General features: G+C 38.7%; 1 protein-coding gene across 3 annotated transcripts in view; it reads right to left on the reverse strand.

Annotated features, from left to right (window-relative positions):
- The window catches only part of HCN1 (hyperpolarization activated cyclic nucleotide gated potassium channel 1), a 317113-nt gene that overhangs the window by 94583 nt on the left and 205424 nt on the right, over positions 1–17106 (reverse strand). For all 3 annotated transcript variants that reach the window (XM_075128463.1, XM_048849357.2, XM_048849358.2), the window contains one exon: positions 4528–4746. In XM_075128463.1, the coding sequence (XP_074984564.1) occupies positions 4528–4746 (219 nt within the window). The remainder of the gene's footprint in view (positions 1–4527; positions 4747–17106) is intronic.

Here is a 17106-nt window from a genome sequence, read left to right on the forward strand (position 1 = left end):
GCAAAAAAGAATAAATATAAAGTGTCAGTTTCTGATACCTTTGTTCACACTAAGTAGCACCTTTCTCCATAAGTAGTTCCACTCACTTCAATGGAATTATTTGTAGAGTAAAGCTATTCAGAGTGAGCAAAGGTAACAGAAATCTGTCCCAAAAGAGTGAAGAATCATCATCAGCATCACCTGACAGAATAAAAAGATGCATCCCAGCCAGGAGTCCTCTAGCCGTCTCCCTCTTCCTAACATGTTCCTAACATGAAGATCTGTTAGCCTTCCAGGTCCCTCTTCTTTACAAAGGGAAAGGAGAAATTGATGACCTGCCCCCACCAGCTCTCTCCCTGCTTTGGGATGAATCACAGATAAATATAGTAGGCTTTAGCAAATAGATTCTGCGTAATATCTCTCCTTTGAAACCAGTGAGTAAGAAGGATTAACATTATTTTGGACACACTGGATGGAGGTGAGTTTACTGTTCAGACAAAGAGGATTGTATTAGTTTGAGGTGATTAGTGTACGAATGAGAAATATGATGACGGACAGGTAATTAACTGACAAAAGTATCAGGGAGCATTTATTACATATGTGATATACAATATACATATAATTTATGTAATGTAAGGTAAATATATATGCCCACCTGAAATCTCTGGAAATGATTATTATTACTAGAGCACTATGTAATGGGCATACAACAATTTATTAGAAGGAGCATTCATAACAAGTATAGAGTCTAACTCAGACAAATATTGTATGTGATAACAGCTGAGATGCAAATAGGTATGGAGATACAGTTAATGAAATCAACATAGAATACCAAAATTATGGGTCAGATATTTTGACTCACGCTATCTGTTGTGTACATGTAAACCAGTTAGTGCCAAATTCTGATCCCCTTTCTCACATCTTACTCGTTGAGTGGTTCCACTGAAATCTACAGGACTATTTGTGGAGTAAAGTTCTACTCAACATGAGTAAGTGTAAGGGCCTATGTTCCTTAGTTATTTCATAGAATCATAGAATCATAGAATATCAGGGTTGGAAGGGACCCCAGAAGGTCATCTAGTCCAACCCCCTGCTCAAAGCAGGACCAATTCCCAGTTAAATCATCCCAGCCAGGGCTTTGTCAAGCCTGACCTTAAAAACCTCTAAGGAAGGAGATTCTACCACCTCCCTAGGTAACGCATTCCAGTGTTTCACCACCCTCTTAGTGAAAAAGTTTTTCCTAATATCCAATCTAAACCTCCCCCACTGCAACTTGAGACCATTACTCCTCATTCTGTCATCTGCTACCATTGAGAACAGTCTAGAGCCATCCTCTTTGGAACCCCCTTTCAGGTAGTTGAAAGCAGCTATCAAATCCCCCCTCATTCTTCTCTTCTGCAGGCTAAACAATCCCAGCTCCCTCAGCCTCTCCTCATAACTCATGTGTTCCAGTCCCCTAATCATTTTTGTTGCCCTTCGCTGGACTCTCTCCAATTTATCCACATCCTTCTTGAAGTGTGGGGCCCAAAACTGTGCACATACATGCCCATTTGTGCACATTCATGACCAGTCTTACTGACTGCGTGCATGCCTCTTCTTATATTCCATTTACTAATAAAAACAAGTATTGTCAAAACTGCAAAGGCTATAGTAATAGAAAAAATGTACTAGACTCTGTTCTACTTCATGCATTATCCATAAAATAATGTAATTTAAATTCTCACTGCTGTATATTTTTTAGCTAGGGGTGTTGTGACTGGCAGAAAGAATATACTTTGAAATTCTGATTTGAATTTATAGTCTTGGGAATTTAATTTGTAATTATTGAATGTGATATGATTAACACACATACTCACGAAATAGTGGTGTGTACAATATGTGCAAATGGTTTGTATGGTATTAGCACAGGAAAGATTTGGAAATCTTAGTTTTGTGAAAACTCCAGGCTTTTCGTGTTTTGTTTTGGTTTTTATTGGTTTTTTTTGAAAGTCTAAAAGTAGCATAATATACAAACTGACTTGGCCCAGCTTTTTTTCTGATGTAACATTATTTACAGTAGCACAATTTCCCTTATGCAGCATAATTCTAACTAGTCATGCTCAGATTGCTTTAGGAGGTGAGCCATTTTTCAGATATGCCTCATCTTTGGTATGCAGTTGTACCACTGTCTATACCAACTTATCCAAACCCAATGGACTTATTTATTCTGGAAAACTAAGAATGATTTACTAAGTCTTGTGATTGAATTCACTCTTCAGAAAAGGTGGAGAACTATTATATTTCTATATTAAATAAGCCAGACCTGTATAACTGCATCCACGCTAAGAGGGGGATACCACTTTAACTATACCGGTATAAAAAGGTATGACTTTTATGTCTAGACAAGGCTAACACTGCCTTACTGAGGCAGAAGTTATTGCCATTAATTAACATGCAGACTAGTTCCCTGGTAAGCATCTTTGTTAATGGCTAGATAGTGCCATTTGGGCATTGCAGAGAAAGAATGCACCACAGGAGGCACAATTCCTCACCATGGTCTGTGGCCCAAAGACAGATCATACACACACACAGCACGGTCCCTTTGGAGGTGCACTCTGATGCCCCAGCTTGCTTTGACAGCTACACTGTCCAGAGGTCAGGCTCTAGCTCCAGGGTCATGGCTCTGCCTCCTTTGCACTGCTGTCCCTGTGAGGCAATTTGTATCTCTGGGTGTGCTCTGATGGAATGGCTCAGTTTTTGTCGGAGCATTTTTGGTAAGACGTTCAGGTGATGAGCCTGGTATAAATTCCCAGATATATAACAGACAGATTAAATATAGGCAAATGACTTCTCCGCTCTAGAGATACCATGCTCAGTAAGCTTCTTGACAAATTTAAAGACTGCTACTCCCCCGCACAGTCCTCATCTTCTCTGGTGCTTTTGACCCTGTCAAACACCGTCCCCTTCTTGACCTCTTATCCTACTCAATTTTTGAGATACCCCTGGAGGTGTTTGCTGAGTCTCTGTCCTCAGGTATCTTTATTCTTACTTTGCACCTTGTGTCTGGATAATCTTCTGTTCTTACAGGGCTTTAAGTATCATCTATGTGCCAATGATTAGTAAACCATCTCCATCCATCCCATCCTATATTTCTACCTGCCTCTATGATAACTCCTCTACTCGTCTTGTTGCGAGCTTAAAGTTAACATGGCCAAATACAAACTCATATTTTCTCACAAATCCTCTTCACAATTTCCCTTTCTTTTTCAATAGTGAAAAAACCGCCATCGTCCTCATGATTGAGCTTACTGATTCCTCCCTCTCTGCCCAGCATATTCAGGCCATAGATTCTTCCTTCTGAACACCAGCATGGTTCATCCTTTACTTTCCATAATCTCGGCCAAATTTCTTGTTCAGGGCCTCATTATATTCAGCTTGGACTACTGCAGTATCCTTCTCTCTGGCCACCCTAGTGCACACATACAAAATGCTCCTCTTTGCAAGTCAGTTTGATCATATCACTCCCTTCTTCAATTTGGCTCCCCAGGTGTTATCTCATGAAATTTGAGCTTCTTGTCACTACCTCCAAAACACAATAAATTGTGCACCTCCTTACTTTCCCTTGCAATGTTTCACATTGTACTTTATTCCCTCTGCTCTGCCAGCATTCCCATCCTCATCTGTCCATTTGACACTTCTCCCACATTTGCCTCTGTGTCTTTATTCACAACACCACCTATGCCTATTATCATCTCCTCAAGCTTGTCCAAAAGGCCCACTACCCCATCCACATTTAAGTCCCTTTTAAAGACACATTGCTACCATGCCGCCAACAGTGGATCTAATTGTATTACTTGAAACCAAACCAAACAAAAAAAATCTGTTGGTTCCTTTCCCATAAACTCTGTCTACCTTTCCATCTTTAGACTGGATGCTCCTTGGGGCATACCTTCTTTAATACTTGGAAAGCACCCAGCACACTGTAGATGCTATTGTAAACTAATAAATATTATTAATTTAATGTGAATAAGGACTTCAGGATCTGACCCTCTGAAGGGGTTTCATTTAGCTCCAGATAAAGCTCATTAATCTTGTGAGCCTAGAAGTCTCTAAGACATGGAACATCCTGGTAGGGTATTGGTGTCTGGGAAAAACAGCATCAGCTTCTGAATATTTTAGAAGCTGAGGAAAGCCACTGCTGGTCACTCCAACAACATAATTTCCCATGTTCAACAAGTGGTCAGAAAAAGGCTCCCATTGACTTCAAGGACAAGAACTGACACAATACTTATTACACTAAACAATAAATTAAAAATCACAAAATATTGTTCACTTATATCCAAATTCTCACCCAGGGCATGGACACACAGATCTGCATATGCATTGACTACTATGGAGTTGCACCAGGGATGAATTTGGCCCATTCTTATATTTCTGCATGTTCAGTAAAGTTAACTGCAGTATTCAACTCTACTAGGCTATAGCATATGGGTTTGTGCCTTATTTCACATTGAACACAACTTGGTAATCATTCTTGAAATGGAAGGAGATGCATTTTAACGTAATTACCTTCTCTTGATATTGTCGTCGTGAGGAATCCAAAGACTGAATTAGGGCAGTGGCATGACCAACAAACATGGCATAACATGTAGCCCCCACAATCATACTCAACATGGTAATCCAGAGATCGGACATGCTGACAGGGGCCCGGGCTCCATAACCAATACAAAGCATGTGGCTCATGGCTTTGAAGAGTGCATACGAATACTGCTTTCCCCAGGAATCATTCTGCAAGAAAAGAGAAAAGTGACTGAGCCAGCGAGAAGGTGGAGGACAAAGTATTTTTGACCTATGTAACAGGAACATTATAGATCACTGAAGGAACATCCTGGTAATGTATCCTGTGTGTTTAGGAAAGAGATATTCTTTTGAAGTCCACTGTTACATAAAGCTTGGGAAGACTGTCAGATACTATTTAGCACAGTGACAGAAAATAAGTGGACTATTTTAAAAACAAATATTTTTTCTCACACTTGTATGTTAACCTAATTAAGCTAAGGATAAAGGTCACTCTTATTTTAAAGTCCAGTGCAGGGAGTATAGAAAGAGCTGAGCATCTGGACCTTCCAAGTATACACAGGCGATATTTTGGTTTAATGTCCTGTAAGACAGAAAGAAGCAATGTAGGTCTTTCTTTCTTTCTTTCTTTCTTTCTTTCTTTCTTTCCCTAATTGTTTATGTTGCCATATGTGAATCTGATAGTATAGAAAATACACAAAGCTGCTTGTATATTTTTTTGCTTTGTTTTTGTTTTTTTGTTTTTGTATTTTACCACTCTCATTTGGAATTTTATTTTCTAAAATTTTAGGCAAAATTCTGTCTGTTGAAAAAAGGTTCTGCTCCCCCCCTGTGAACCCGCCATTTCTGCAGGTAAAAACCTCAACTATATAGACCTTTCAGTCTCAATTTGAAGAAGTGTAATTAAACCTCTCTATAAATGAAAGGTACCCCACACTGTGTCCACCCCTAAGAGTTATTTGGTTCCCACATTGCCCTTTTATCCTGTGTTCTGCCTGCAATGTGGTTTCAATGTAATACGCTATGGATGCCCTCACTCACAGTTATTACAGGAGCCATGCATTTGGTTTTAACAAGTTTAAATAGATAAATGTCATTTACAATACAGCAGCATTTAATAAATATGCAATGTATCAACACTGGCTTATGGTAATTTTAACAAGCTGCTACATTGTTTTCAGCTAATAGCTATTTCACTTCCTAAGAATACCTTTGATTCTCATGGGTGAATGATGTGTTTTTCTGCTTCTTTTTCTGTCTGTGATATTCCTAGTATACGTCAAAAACATCACAATTCACAAAGAATCTATCTACATATAATCTGCACTCATGACTAAACAGCTTTCATAGCCACACATACAGAAACAACTTTAGACTGGGTTAGAGTTGTGAGTTCTGCACATATGACATGTATCTACCATTCTGGATTCCCTCTGAGATTAGAAAGTACCTACAGCTCATTCACAAACTTTTAAAACTGCCTTGGTGTTCGCCAAGTGCCTTTAGCCTTGTATCGGCTCAAAGGAGCTATGTCTAAACAAGACCAGACATTGTAAAGCTGACATAGAAGCCATTGGACTCATCTTGGATTTCTCCTATTTTCTTTGCCAGAGGAATAAAACTAATACTGCTTTAAACCAGTTAACCATCTGTTGCTCTTATTAACAAATCATGCTATAAACCTCACAGAACAGATGAGAAAAAATGATCTCTGTCATAGACAGCTTCCAATATAATTTCAGACATGACACAATGAGGGTGTGTGGGAAGAAAAACAGTGATGACAGCAACAAGATTCAGTGATTACTCGGCAAAGACCAGTACACAGCACAACATAAGCAAACAATTTGTTTTTCTCTCAGAGAAATTTGGGGAGGTATAACACACACACACACACACACACACACAGGTCAACTACATTCATTGGAGTCAGCATGGCACAACTGGGTCTTTAGCAGTGACTTAAATATGAACTTAAATACATAAACTCAGATTTTGTTGCACAGAGCACTCATCCACTCACTCCATTATTTTTTTTTTCTTAATAATCAATTAGTTCCTAAGAAGTGATCTGGAAAATTCTGGTGTGTGTATGAGAGAGTGAGTAAGAGAGAGATGCTGATTCAATACTATTTTTGGAAGGGAAGCTTGAGTCTCAATAGAATTCAAGAAGCTGCTTTCTTTGTTCATTGATCTGTCCCCAAATATAGCATACACTTAAAATAAAATGTGCTGTTTTTCATGTTTTTCAAGTTAAATACATCACACTAATACCAAGTTTAATCTACAGAAATAAGAATAAAGATGATCTCAGTATTTGCAATGCATGTTGTTTAAGCCTAGGGTTTGTCAGCATCAGCCTTAGATTTGTCAGTGTCACAGGTTGGAATTTTCCACAACCGGACGCCAAAGTGTTGGTCTTTGCTATAGACAAAAGTGCAGAGTGCATCATTCCTCTGTTACCAGAGTATAGAATTCTCTGCATGCAGCATTTTGTCACCAACTCCATAAGGCAATTTTATGTGATGCATTCTGAACTAATACTGCTGAATTACCCAAAGTCCATATTATGTAGCTAACCATGTTTTGTTTACACATTCAGCTTTTCTGTAATATAATTGTTGCCATTTAAAATGTTTCCCTAAATGACCCATATTCTGTTCTTGCTATGGAAAAAAAACAAACCTCTATCCAGCCTTTCCAACCAATAGGTAAAAAAGGACATTTAATTTCTTATTTGACAGTGAGTTGATCGCTGGTTCCAGATTAGCAGTAATCGGTTTAAACTGTTTTAAATGGAATAACATTAATTTGGAATAAACTATTAAGGACAGTAATTGTGAGAAATACCAAAGCTGTTTATCTAAGGATTGATTGCATAATCTAGTTTGATGACACTAGGAAATCCTCAGATGTGTAAAAGCAGTGATCACTGATCATTTGCAATTAGTTTTGGGAGTATATGCATTAATTTAGAGCTGTTATCCACAGAGCACATTCAGCACAGTGCACGCTTGATGTTTAAGGGTCTTATACATCAAGAGTACACTTGTTTCCTCTGATCGAAGGATGTTATCCTCTCCCTCATAACTCCACATAAGCCTGTTATAAATATAACATATCCATATAAATATAACATATCCATATAAATATATCCTCTCCCTCATAACTTCACATAAGCCTGTTTTATAATATGTTAACTTCCCAGCTCATAAGCATAATTTCACAGAAAGGTTATAGGACACATTTCAGGGACAAAAAGGAAAGCTAAACTCAATGGAATAAGAGTTTCTGTTTTAGTGGAATCTGAAGAGGTTATTACTAGAAGATTGTGTTGTCATAAGACAAATCACTTCTACTCGCACAGTGCAGTCCTTTCCTCAGGCACAGCTTATCGTTAAGGCTAAGATTTTATCACGGTTATTTTTAGTAAACGTCAGGAAGAGGTCACAGGCAATAAACAAAAATTCACGGAGCCTGTGACCTGTCCATTACTTTACTAAAAATAACTTGGGGGCAGAGGGCAGGGCTAGGTAGGGGGGAGGAATGGAGTCCCATGGTGGGGGAAGGACTGACAGGATGAGCCCCCAACCATAGTCCAGTGGCCGCAGTGTGGGGAACAGACCCCGCACACAGCCCCCGCTCCAGAGCTGGCCCATCTGCAGAATAGGGGTGTTTGGCCCCAACTGCAGCCCCCACCAAGTCCCGACTGCAGCGGGGGGAGGGGAGGGAAGGGGGACACATGGCCCTGGGAAGCTGCAAGGGAGCTCATGGCCCTGGGTGCAGCTGCCGGGCAGGGGTGCACGGCCCCAGCTGCAGCCCCCGGAGGAAGCTGTGGGGCTAGGGGCTGCAGGATCCTGGTTCCAGCCAGCCCCAGCAGGGCAGAGGCTCACAGTCCCACCTCCTCCTCCTGAAGCCCTAAAAGTCACAGCGGTCCAATAAAGTCACGGAATCCGTGACTGCCATGACCTCCATGTCTAAATTGTGGCCTTACTTATCGTCAGTCGGCCCTCCCTTGCATTCAGATATAAACTGATTTAGAAATCTTGCAGTAAGCAGGTTATTTCACAGATGGCAGTGGGGTTTTCCCACATTCTGATTCCACTCTTTCCCCACCCCTTCCAGATTATGCTAGCTGCAGGTGTCACAGGAAGGTGCTGGTGAGTTTGCAAGGGCATGCTTTACTCACTGTGGACTTGACATATTTGTTTTGAACTACTCAGGGGAAATTAAATTGTTGTATCCAAAATCTCTGATTTTTTGTCCCCCCACCCAATATTGCAGTAGCACCCAGGTCCCTGATCAGGACTAGAGCTATATTGTGCTAAGTGATGTATAAACTGAGGTAGACATAGTCCTTACCTCAAAGAGCTTACTATCTAATCAACTGAATGTTTTCAGGAATGACCACTGTAGCATCTGTGGACTTTGTGAAAAGAAGTGTGCTAGGAGAGATTTGATAAAGGGAAATTGGGAGCCCATTATACTAGAATAGAAACAGTTTAAAGCACTGGCAGTTTAGTTCGGCCCATTTTTGCTATAAATGTTCTGCAATATAATGTAACATATAAAGTACTATAAGCAAAAAACAATCAACAAAAAATTCCACTTGAAGTCAAAGACAGTGTAAGGAGGCAGAATGTATCTTTACCAGCTGCAATGTAGCTCAGTAATGGCTTTAGAGAAATGTCCTACCAAAATCTCAAGGACATGAGCCAATGTTCATGGAAGTCAACTGTAGTCTTTCCAGCAACTTCAATGGGCATTTGATTAGGCCCTAATACTCTAAATATGATTCTATTTTAAATTTCTCACTAAATATTTATCTAGAATACCAAACAAGCTGGGCACCTAGAAACTGACTTTGAAAAGTTCTTAAAATTAAAATTCAATTAAAAACTAATCAACCACGCACAGCACAAGTATTTGCATTATATATTAAACACTCTTACAAAAATTGAGAGTTGAGAGAGGACTGTATCTGCACATTTACAACAGCACTGGTAATTAACACCCAAAAGTGGGAGAAGGAGAAAGAGGTTTTGAATAGGAAAGAAGTGCCATGCATTCTTTATCAAGCCCTGTGTCACTCATCCTGCATGTCCAACTCTTCTCTCACCTGTTAAAACTTCTCTCTGTAACAAAGTGTATCATGCTCAGAGAGTTCTAATGCTATGGTTGGTCACCTATTTCAAATCAAAGTGTGATTCTTCTCGCTTATGCTGGTGTAAATCAGAGTAAATCCATTGAGTCAATCAAGTTACATTGGTATAAAACTGGTGTAAAATGAGATCCGAATAGGTCCCTTAAAGTGTAATCTGCAATTTGACTGTTAGTGCGCATATCCATGGTCACTGTTATCTACCAACTTGCTATATCTGAGAGCATGGGGGAGAAAAAACATTAGCATTGCATTTCACAGCAAAAAAAGTCTTGTTGAGAGAAGCAATGACTATATCATCTGTATCTATCTATCTATCTATCCATCCATCAATCCATCCACATGCACAGTGTGGGTATACATATACAACAAAGTAAATACACACACAAACATTTATATATTTACTTCATTCAGTGTTGCTATACGACTTTGCTGTCACTACACTACACTGCAGTTTTGCTGCTGTGTCCCATATGCCATCAGTTAAACAAAAACAAAGCAAAAAGAAAAGGAGTACTTGTGGCACCTTAGAGACTAACAAGTTTATTTGAGCATAAGCTTTCATGAGCTACAGCTCACTTCATTGGATGTACTCAGTGGAAAATACAGTGGGGAGATTTTATATACACAGAGAACATGAAACAATGGGTGTTACCATACACACTGTAACGAGAGTGATCAGGTAAGGTGAGCTATTACCAGTAGGAGAGAAAAAAAACCTTTTGTAGTGATAATCAAGGTGGGCCATTTCCAGCAGTTGACAAGAACATGTGAGGAACAGTATGGGGGGGAAATAAACATGGGGAAATAGTTTTACTTTGTGTAATGACACATCCACTCCCAGTCTTTATTCAAGCCTAATGTAATGGTGTCCAGTTTGCAAATTAATTCCAATTCAGCAGTCTCTCATTGGAGTCTGTTCTTGAAGTTTTTTTGTTGAAGAATTGCAACTTTTAGATCTGTAATTGAGTGACCAGAGAGACTGAAGTGTTCTCCAATTGGTTTTTGAATGTCTGACGTCTGATTTGTGTCCATTTATTCTTTTACGTAGGGACTGTCTGGTTTGACCAATGTACATGGCAGAGGGGCATTGCTGGCACATGATGGCATATATCACATTGGTAGATGTGCAGGTGAATGAGCATCTGATAGTGTGGCTGATGTGATTAGACCCTATGATGGTGTCCCCTGAATAGATATGTGGACACAGTTGGCGATGGGCATTGTTGCAAGGATAGGTTCCTGGGTTAGTATTTTTGTTGTGTGGTGTGTGGTTGCTGGTGAGTATTTACTTGAGGTTGGGGGACTGTCTGTAAGCAAGAACTGACCTGTCTTCCAAGATCTGTGAGAATGATGGGTCGTCCTTCAGGATAGGTTGTAGATCCTTGATGATGTGCTGGAGAGGTTTTAGTTGGGGGCTGAAGGTGATGGCAAGTGGCATTCTGTTATTTTCTTTGTTGGGCCTGTCCTGTAGTAGGTAACTTCTGGGTACTCTTCTGGGTACTCTTCTGGCTCTGTCAATCTGTTTCTTCACTTGAGCAGGTGGGTATTGTAGTTGTAAGAACGCTTGATAGAGATCTTGTAGGACTTTGTCTCTGTTTAATCTTAAAGCCAGATAGATCTTTTGCCCCCACTGCTTCCCTTGGAAGGCTATTCCAAAACTTCACTCCTCTGATGGCTAGAAACCTTTGTCTAATTTCAAGGCTAAACTTCCCGATGATCAGTTTATATCCATTTATTCTTGTGTCCACACTGGTACTGAGCTTAAATAATTCCTCTCCCTCTCCGGTATTTATCCCTCTGATATATTTACAGAGAGCAATCATATCTTCCCTCAACCTTCTTTTGGTTAGGCTAAACAAGCCAAGCTCCTTGAGTCTCCTTTCATAAGACAGGTTTTCCATTCCTCGCATCATCCTAGTAGCCCTTCTCTGTACCTGTTCCAGGTTGAATTCATCCTTCTTAAACATGGGAGACCAGAACTGCACACAGTATTCTAGGTGAGGTCTCACCAGTGCCTTGTATAATGGTACTAAAACCATTACAGTGTATATGGTAACACCCGTTGTTTCATGTTCTCTGTGTATATAAAATCTCCCCACTGTATTTTCCACTGCGTGTATCCGATGAAGTGAGCTGTAGCTCATGAAGGCTTATGCTCAAATAAATTTGTTAGTCTCTAAGGTGCCACAAGAACTCCTTTTCTTTTTGCAGATACAACTAACATGGCTGCTACTCAAAAACAAAGCAGGATCACAAATCTTTGTCTTTATTTCTTGGCGCAGCAGACCCATCTTACAGGCTATGACTGCGACTTTCTTCATTCATTTTTATCCAACCTCGGGTGTTTTTTGCGGGGGGTTGGGGAGGGGAATTGTTTTTGTTTTTTTAAAATCCTTTCACTCAGTCTAGTATCCTTAAAGAAATGTAGCAAGGCTGTTTTTCCACTATTCCATTTTCCTGACATTCTCACTAGTACCTCTAGGGAAAAACCTTTGATTCCAAACCAACTCAACTTTCTTTCCATAGAATATTGCCCACAATGCCACAGAACATGATCAACTGTGTCTTTGGTTTTGCACACATTACACAGCCCATCTTTATGTCTTTTTAATATGTTTAACTTATCATTTAGGGCACAGTGACCTGTTCACACTATGAAATGACTTCACTTTTTCTGTTGCGACAGTGAGTGTAGTATTATTTTCAATATTAAGCATACAATATAAAACCTTCGACCTTCTGTTTCCTTTGCCCACAGTTCTTGCCATTTCTTCACACGTGCCTTTTTGATCACATTTTTAAATTCTTCTCTACTTAAGGGAATCATAATATTCACCTCCTCATTTTTTAGACCTTGCTTTAATGCTTTGTCAGCCACCTCATTTCCAGGTATTTCAATATGCCCTGGAATCCATGCTATTGTTACACAGATACCTGCTTGCATTATTTCCATAGTTAGGAATATTATTTCACTTATGTCGTTTCTGACTCTGTTCTATTTGCCACTATGCCTGACAGGGAAGCAGATAAAATTACAGCTGTAGGAGGCTGAACATCTCTTACCCAGGTGAATGCCACCAATATCCCTATTAGTTCAGACATCAGAATGGTCACAATTTGATAGCCTTTGATAGTTTCTGGATTCCAAGACTAGGAACACAGAAGGCTGTTGCTCCTCTATCTGTGCTGTCATATTTTGATCTATCTGGACCTATTTTTCATAAATAAATTCTGAAATGTCATTGGTCATAATGTGTTTTTATTCCTTCCCTCAGTTCTTTCATACCATTCCAAATCCACAAATGGGAGAATAATTATCCAACTGTAATTGGATTTCCCATGACTAATAATTTTTAGTTCTCTCTGTTTTTCTTTTTATGTATCTCCTTTACACATTTTTTGACCGTGATAGTATAAGAAAGTCTGTGGCAACCCAAATCATTTTGTCTACTTCGCTCCCAGCAGTCTTCATAAATTGGTTGTGTACTTCTATTTTAACGATTTTCATTTACCTTTCCCCAAAAGGTCAGATCTAATAGTTTCATCATTAGATTTATAGGTGCTTCTCCAGTGGCTATTTGCAACACACATGCTGCACCACATAATAACTGCAGAGCGGAGTCCTGGAACAGTTCCAAGTTTCTAAGTATTGTTTTTGAGGCTGAATCACAAGCTTGGCATCCATAAAACTGGTCTTATCAATACTCTATACCATCATAATCAGTACTTTCTTATCTGCATCTGATTTGCTTCCAGCTACACTATTAAGTTCATCCTACTTTTACACTTTTGCAAAAGTCACATAGACAATATCATACAATTTAAATTATCAAACACTACTCCTAGGAACATAAACTTTTTAACTATCTAAATTTTTTCCACCATAAAAGAAATAAGTTCCATTCTTCCCTAATTTTCTTCCTGTTAAAAGCATTTCCTTAGTTTTTGCAAGTGAAAATTTAAATCCCCAATCATTTCCCCATTTGGAAATTCTCTGGAGTGTCTCATTTATCTTTTCCACAGCTATTTTAAGTCTTTTATGCTTAGTCCATATAGCACAGTCATCTGTGAAAAAGGAAATACGTACTCCCATCTGCACGCTTTCCGTGAGGTCATTTATCATAATGGAAGGCAAAGTAGGGCTTATAATAACTTCCTTGAGTTTTATTTTTAATCTTGTAGGTTTTTGATAAAGCTGTTCCCCCTTTCACTTGTATAATTCTGTCACTTAGAAGTCCCTTATCCACCAAAACATTCTCCCTTTTATTCCAATTTTGGCTAGTTTATAAAGGAGGCCTTCCTACTACAGCATGTCAAATGTTTTTTCAATGTCCAGGAAAACTATCATAAGAACATAAAAATGGCCATATAAAAATGGCCTCGGGTCAAACCCACTAGGTTTGATCCACCTAACCTAGTTTCCTGTCTTCCAACAAAGACCAGTGCCAGATGCCTCAGAGGGAATGAACAGAATAGGGAAATTATTAAGTGATCCATTCCCTGTTATCTCGTCCCATCTTCTGGAAGTTGGAGGTTTAGGGACACCCAAAGAATGGGGTTGTGTCCCTGCTCATCTTGGCCAATAGCCATTGATGGACCTATCCTCCATGAACTTACATAATTCCTTTTGAACCCAGTTATAGTTTTGGCCTCCCCAACATTTCCTGAAAATGAGTTCCACAGGATGACTATGCATTGTATGAAGAAATAATTCCTTAAGACCAACTGAAAAAAATACAAACTGTAATCCTGTTAACCTAAATATACAACACAGAGGAAGAATCAAAAGCTATTCCCAAAGGTCTGTAGAAGTGCAGGAAGAAATATTTAATGCAAATAAATATAGGAGTTCATTTTCAAAGATTCCATAACATTAAATTTGGCTGGGCAAACAAGAGAAGCAGCCCCAAGCCCTAACTGATGAGGGGAAGAAAAACTCAAGGCCAAAGCCAAAGTATGTGACTTACTGGTAGAGAATTTAAATCCTTCAAGAAACCTTTTGAATGAGAATTTTAAAATTTGGGGGATAATGACAGAGATTCTAAAATCTTATGTGGACTAGAGACACAATAACAATTTTATTTTTCAGATAGTTAAAAGTTGATAGATATGATAATACGGGCATTGTAAGTTGACAGATCTGGAGTAATGAATCAATCCCTTTATGAAATGCCATTATAATGCAAATATCAAAATATATTTGAATTTACAATGGTTGATAGTCAAGAAAAAAAACAGATACACATGAGCTTTATATAGCACAACTCTTGGAGGCAGTTCAAGGAGCAGAGTGATATAAACCTGACTAGCAACTCCACAGTATGCTGACTTACTAGGAATTGTAAGGGGAATCTTCAGTTTGCAATGATATTTACAAGCATTCTACAAAAATGCAGCAGCAGCAGCAGCTAGGGAACCTAGTAGAAAATAGCATGTGTGAAGTCTGCATACAGCTCAGAGTGGACAACATATTATGCAGAGTTCCTGACCTGAAATGATAAACTGTCTTAAAGATAACATAGAAAACATTCTTTGGCTTTGGACCTTTATTCCTTTGGGAGGTGTCATCATTAGTCTCAGAATCACTGGTGAAAGTCATGTACAATAAATCACTAACTAGACAGCAGAAAAGACTATCATGAATAAGTCTGCCAAGAAAAATTAATTTGCCTCCAAATATTAATCAGCACCTACTGTTTGTCTTCAACAGGAACATTTTCAGTTTTAGGTCCACATAGACACAAATTACTTTACTCTCATAAGTAGTCCCAGTGAGTAGTTCTCTTGGGTTGGCAGGATCAGGCCCTTAATAAAAAATTCAGCAAAGGAAATATTTGATTGTAGATTTTAATTTTTTAACAATTAAGTGGGAATGGTCAATAAGTACCAGTATGTATTGTTCTCACTTTACATATAGTGAAACAAAGGGCTTGTCTATACAATGCAGTTGCACTGGTTGAACTTCAGGTAAGAATTCAAACAGGTTTAGTTAAACTGATGCAAACTCCTTATTTCAATTTAAGAGTAGATGATACTGGATATTTGGGTCCACATTTAAACTAAAGCAACATAATCCACCCTTAAACTGATATGAGTGTCCACAAGGGTATTGGAACAAGTCTAATTAAATCAGCTTAAATGAATGAAGTTTAAACCAATGCAACTTTCTTGTGTAGGCCTAAACCGGCCTAAACCAGAGAGGCTAAGTGACTTTCAGAAGACTACCAAAAAAAAAGTCCATGTCAGAACAGGGATTAGAATTGAGGATTTCCACATTATCAGACCTGTGTTTAAGAATTAGAAACAAAAGTTTATTTCATTAGTCTAAAGGAGGGATTCATTTTACACCATATCTTTTGACTGTGGGGTGCATAGTTGTTACGGTCACAAATTCAGTCCTGTTGTTAAAAGCTTTAAGAGCCCTTTCCCAGCTAGTTGACATTCTACACTATTATATTATGAATTGATAACAGGAAGCAACTGAGTTTCCATTCTAAGTCCTATTTTGGCACCACAAACCGAAAATGTATTGTGCTCAGAATTGATCAGGGTTCAAGGATAATTTATTTTCCTACCACATTTGAGTTTAATTGGAAGATGAGATCTTGAATTATGACACCCTATAAAAAGAGATGCCCAATAAGGGCCAAAAAGTCAGTTAGGGCAAATATTTTACAAGCACCAAATTCCCATTTTCAAAAGTAATTTAGACATTTATTAGCTTAAGTTTCATTGAAATTCAATGTGACGTAGGCTTCTAAGTAACCTATGCACTTTCAAAAATTTTACTTCTAACTTTGTTATTTTATAGGAAAACATCCTCTAATACAAACAAACAAACAGAATGCAGGAAAGAAATAAAACAGTTAATTGCACTTCCTTTGCATAGCACCAAAATGTAGTTGACTAAATTCTAACTTTCAAAAGCTATCAACTTTTGGATATAGAACATCAGATGATTGCTGGGGATCTATTGAAAAGCTTGGGTTTCAGCCCCTTTTCCTTGCAGAGATATACAGGTACTTCAAAACATACCTCTACATTGTTCATTCTCAAATGACACTAAGAACTGGTGGCCATGAGAAAACCATACCTCACTGCACCTCACACTATTAGGCTCTTAATGAAGAATGAGCAATGATTGCCTTCATTATGCTATTTGTCTAGTCAGCAGCTTCAAACAGTGTGCATGTTGAATAAAGAAGGCTTTAAAGCATCATGATAACTATTTAGTTAAAATAAGGCATTCTAGGTTTTGTGGCTGATAAAATGGAACTTATGAGTTGAGAAGGTGACTTTCAGGTCACCACTATGGTTTGGGGGAACAGTTGAGACAGTTTGGAGTTTCAGTGCCTTGTCTTAGGAGTTTGAAACCTAGGAAATGCAACCTGCATTTCTGAGGGGTT

This window comes from Caretta caretta, chromosome 5 (assembly GCF_965140235.1).
Source record: "Caretta caretta isolate rCarCar2 chromosome 5, rCarCar1.hap1, whole genome shotgun sequence".
Classification (NCBI taxonomy): domain Eukaryota; kingdom Metazoa; phylum Chordata; order Testudines; family Cheloniidae; genus Caretta; species Caretta caretta.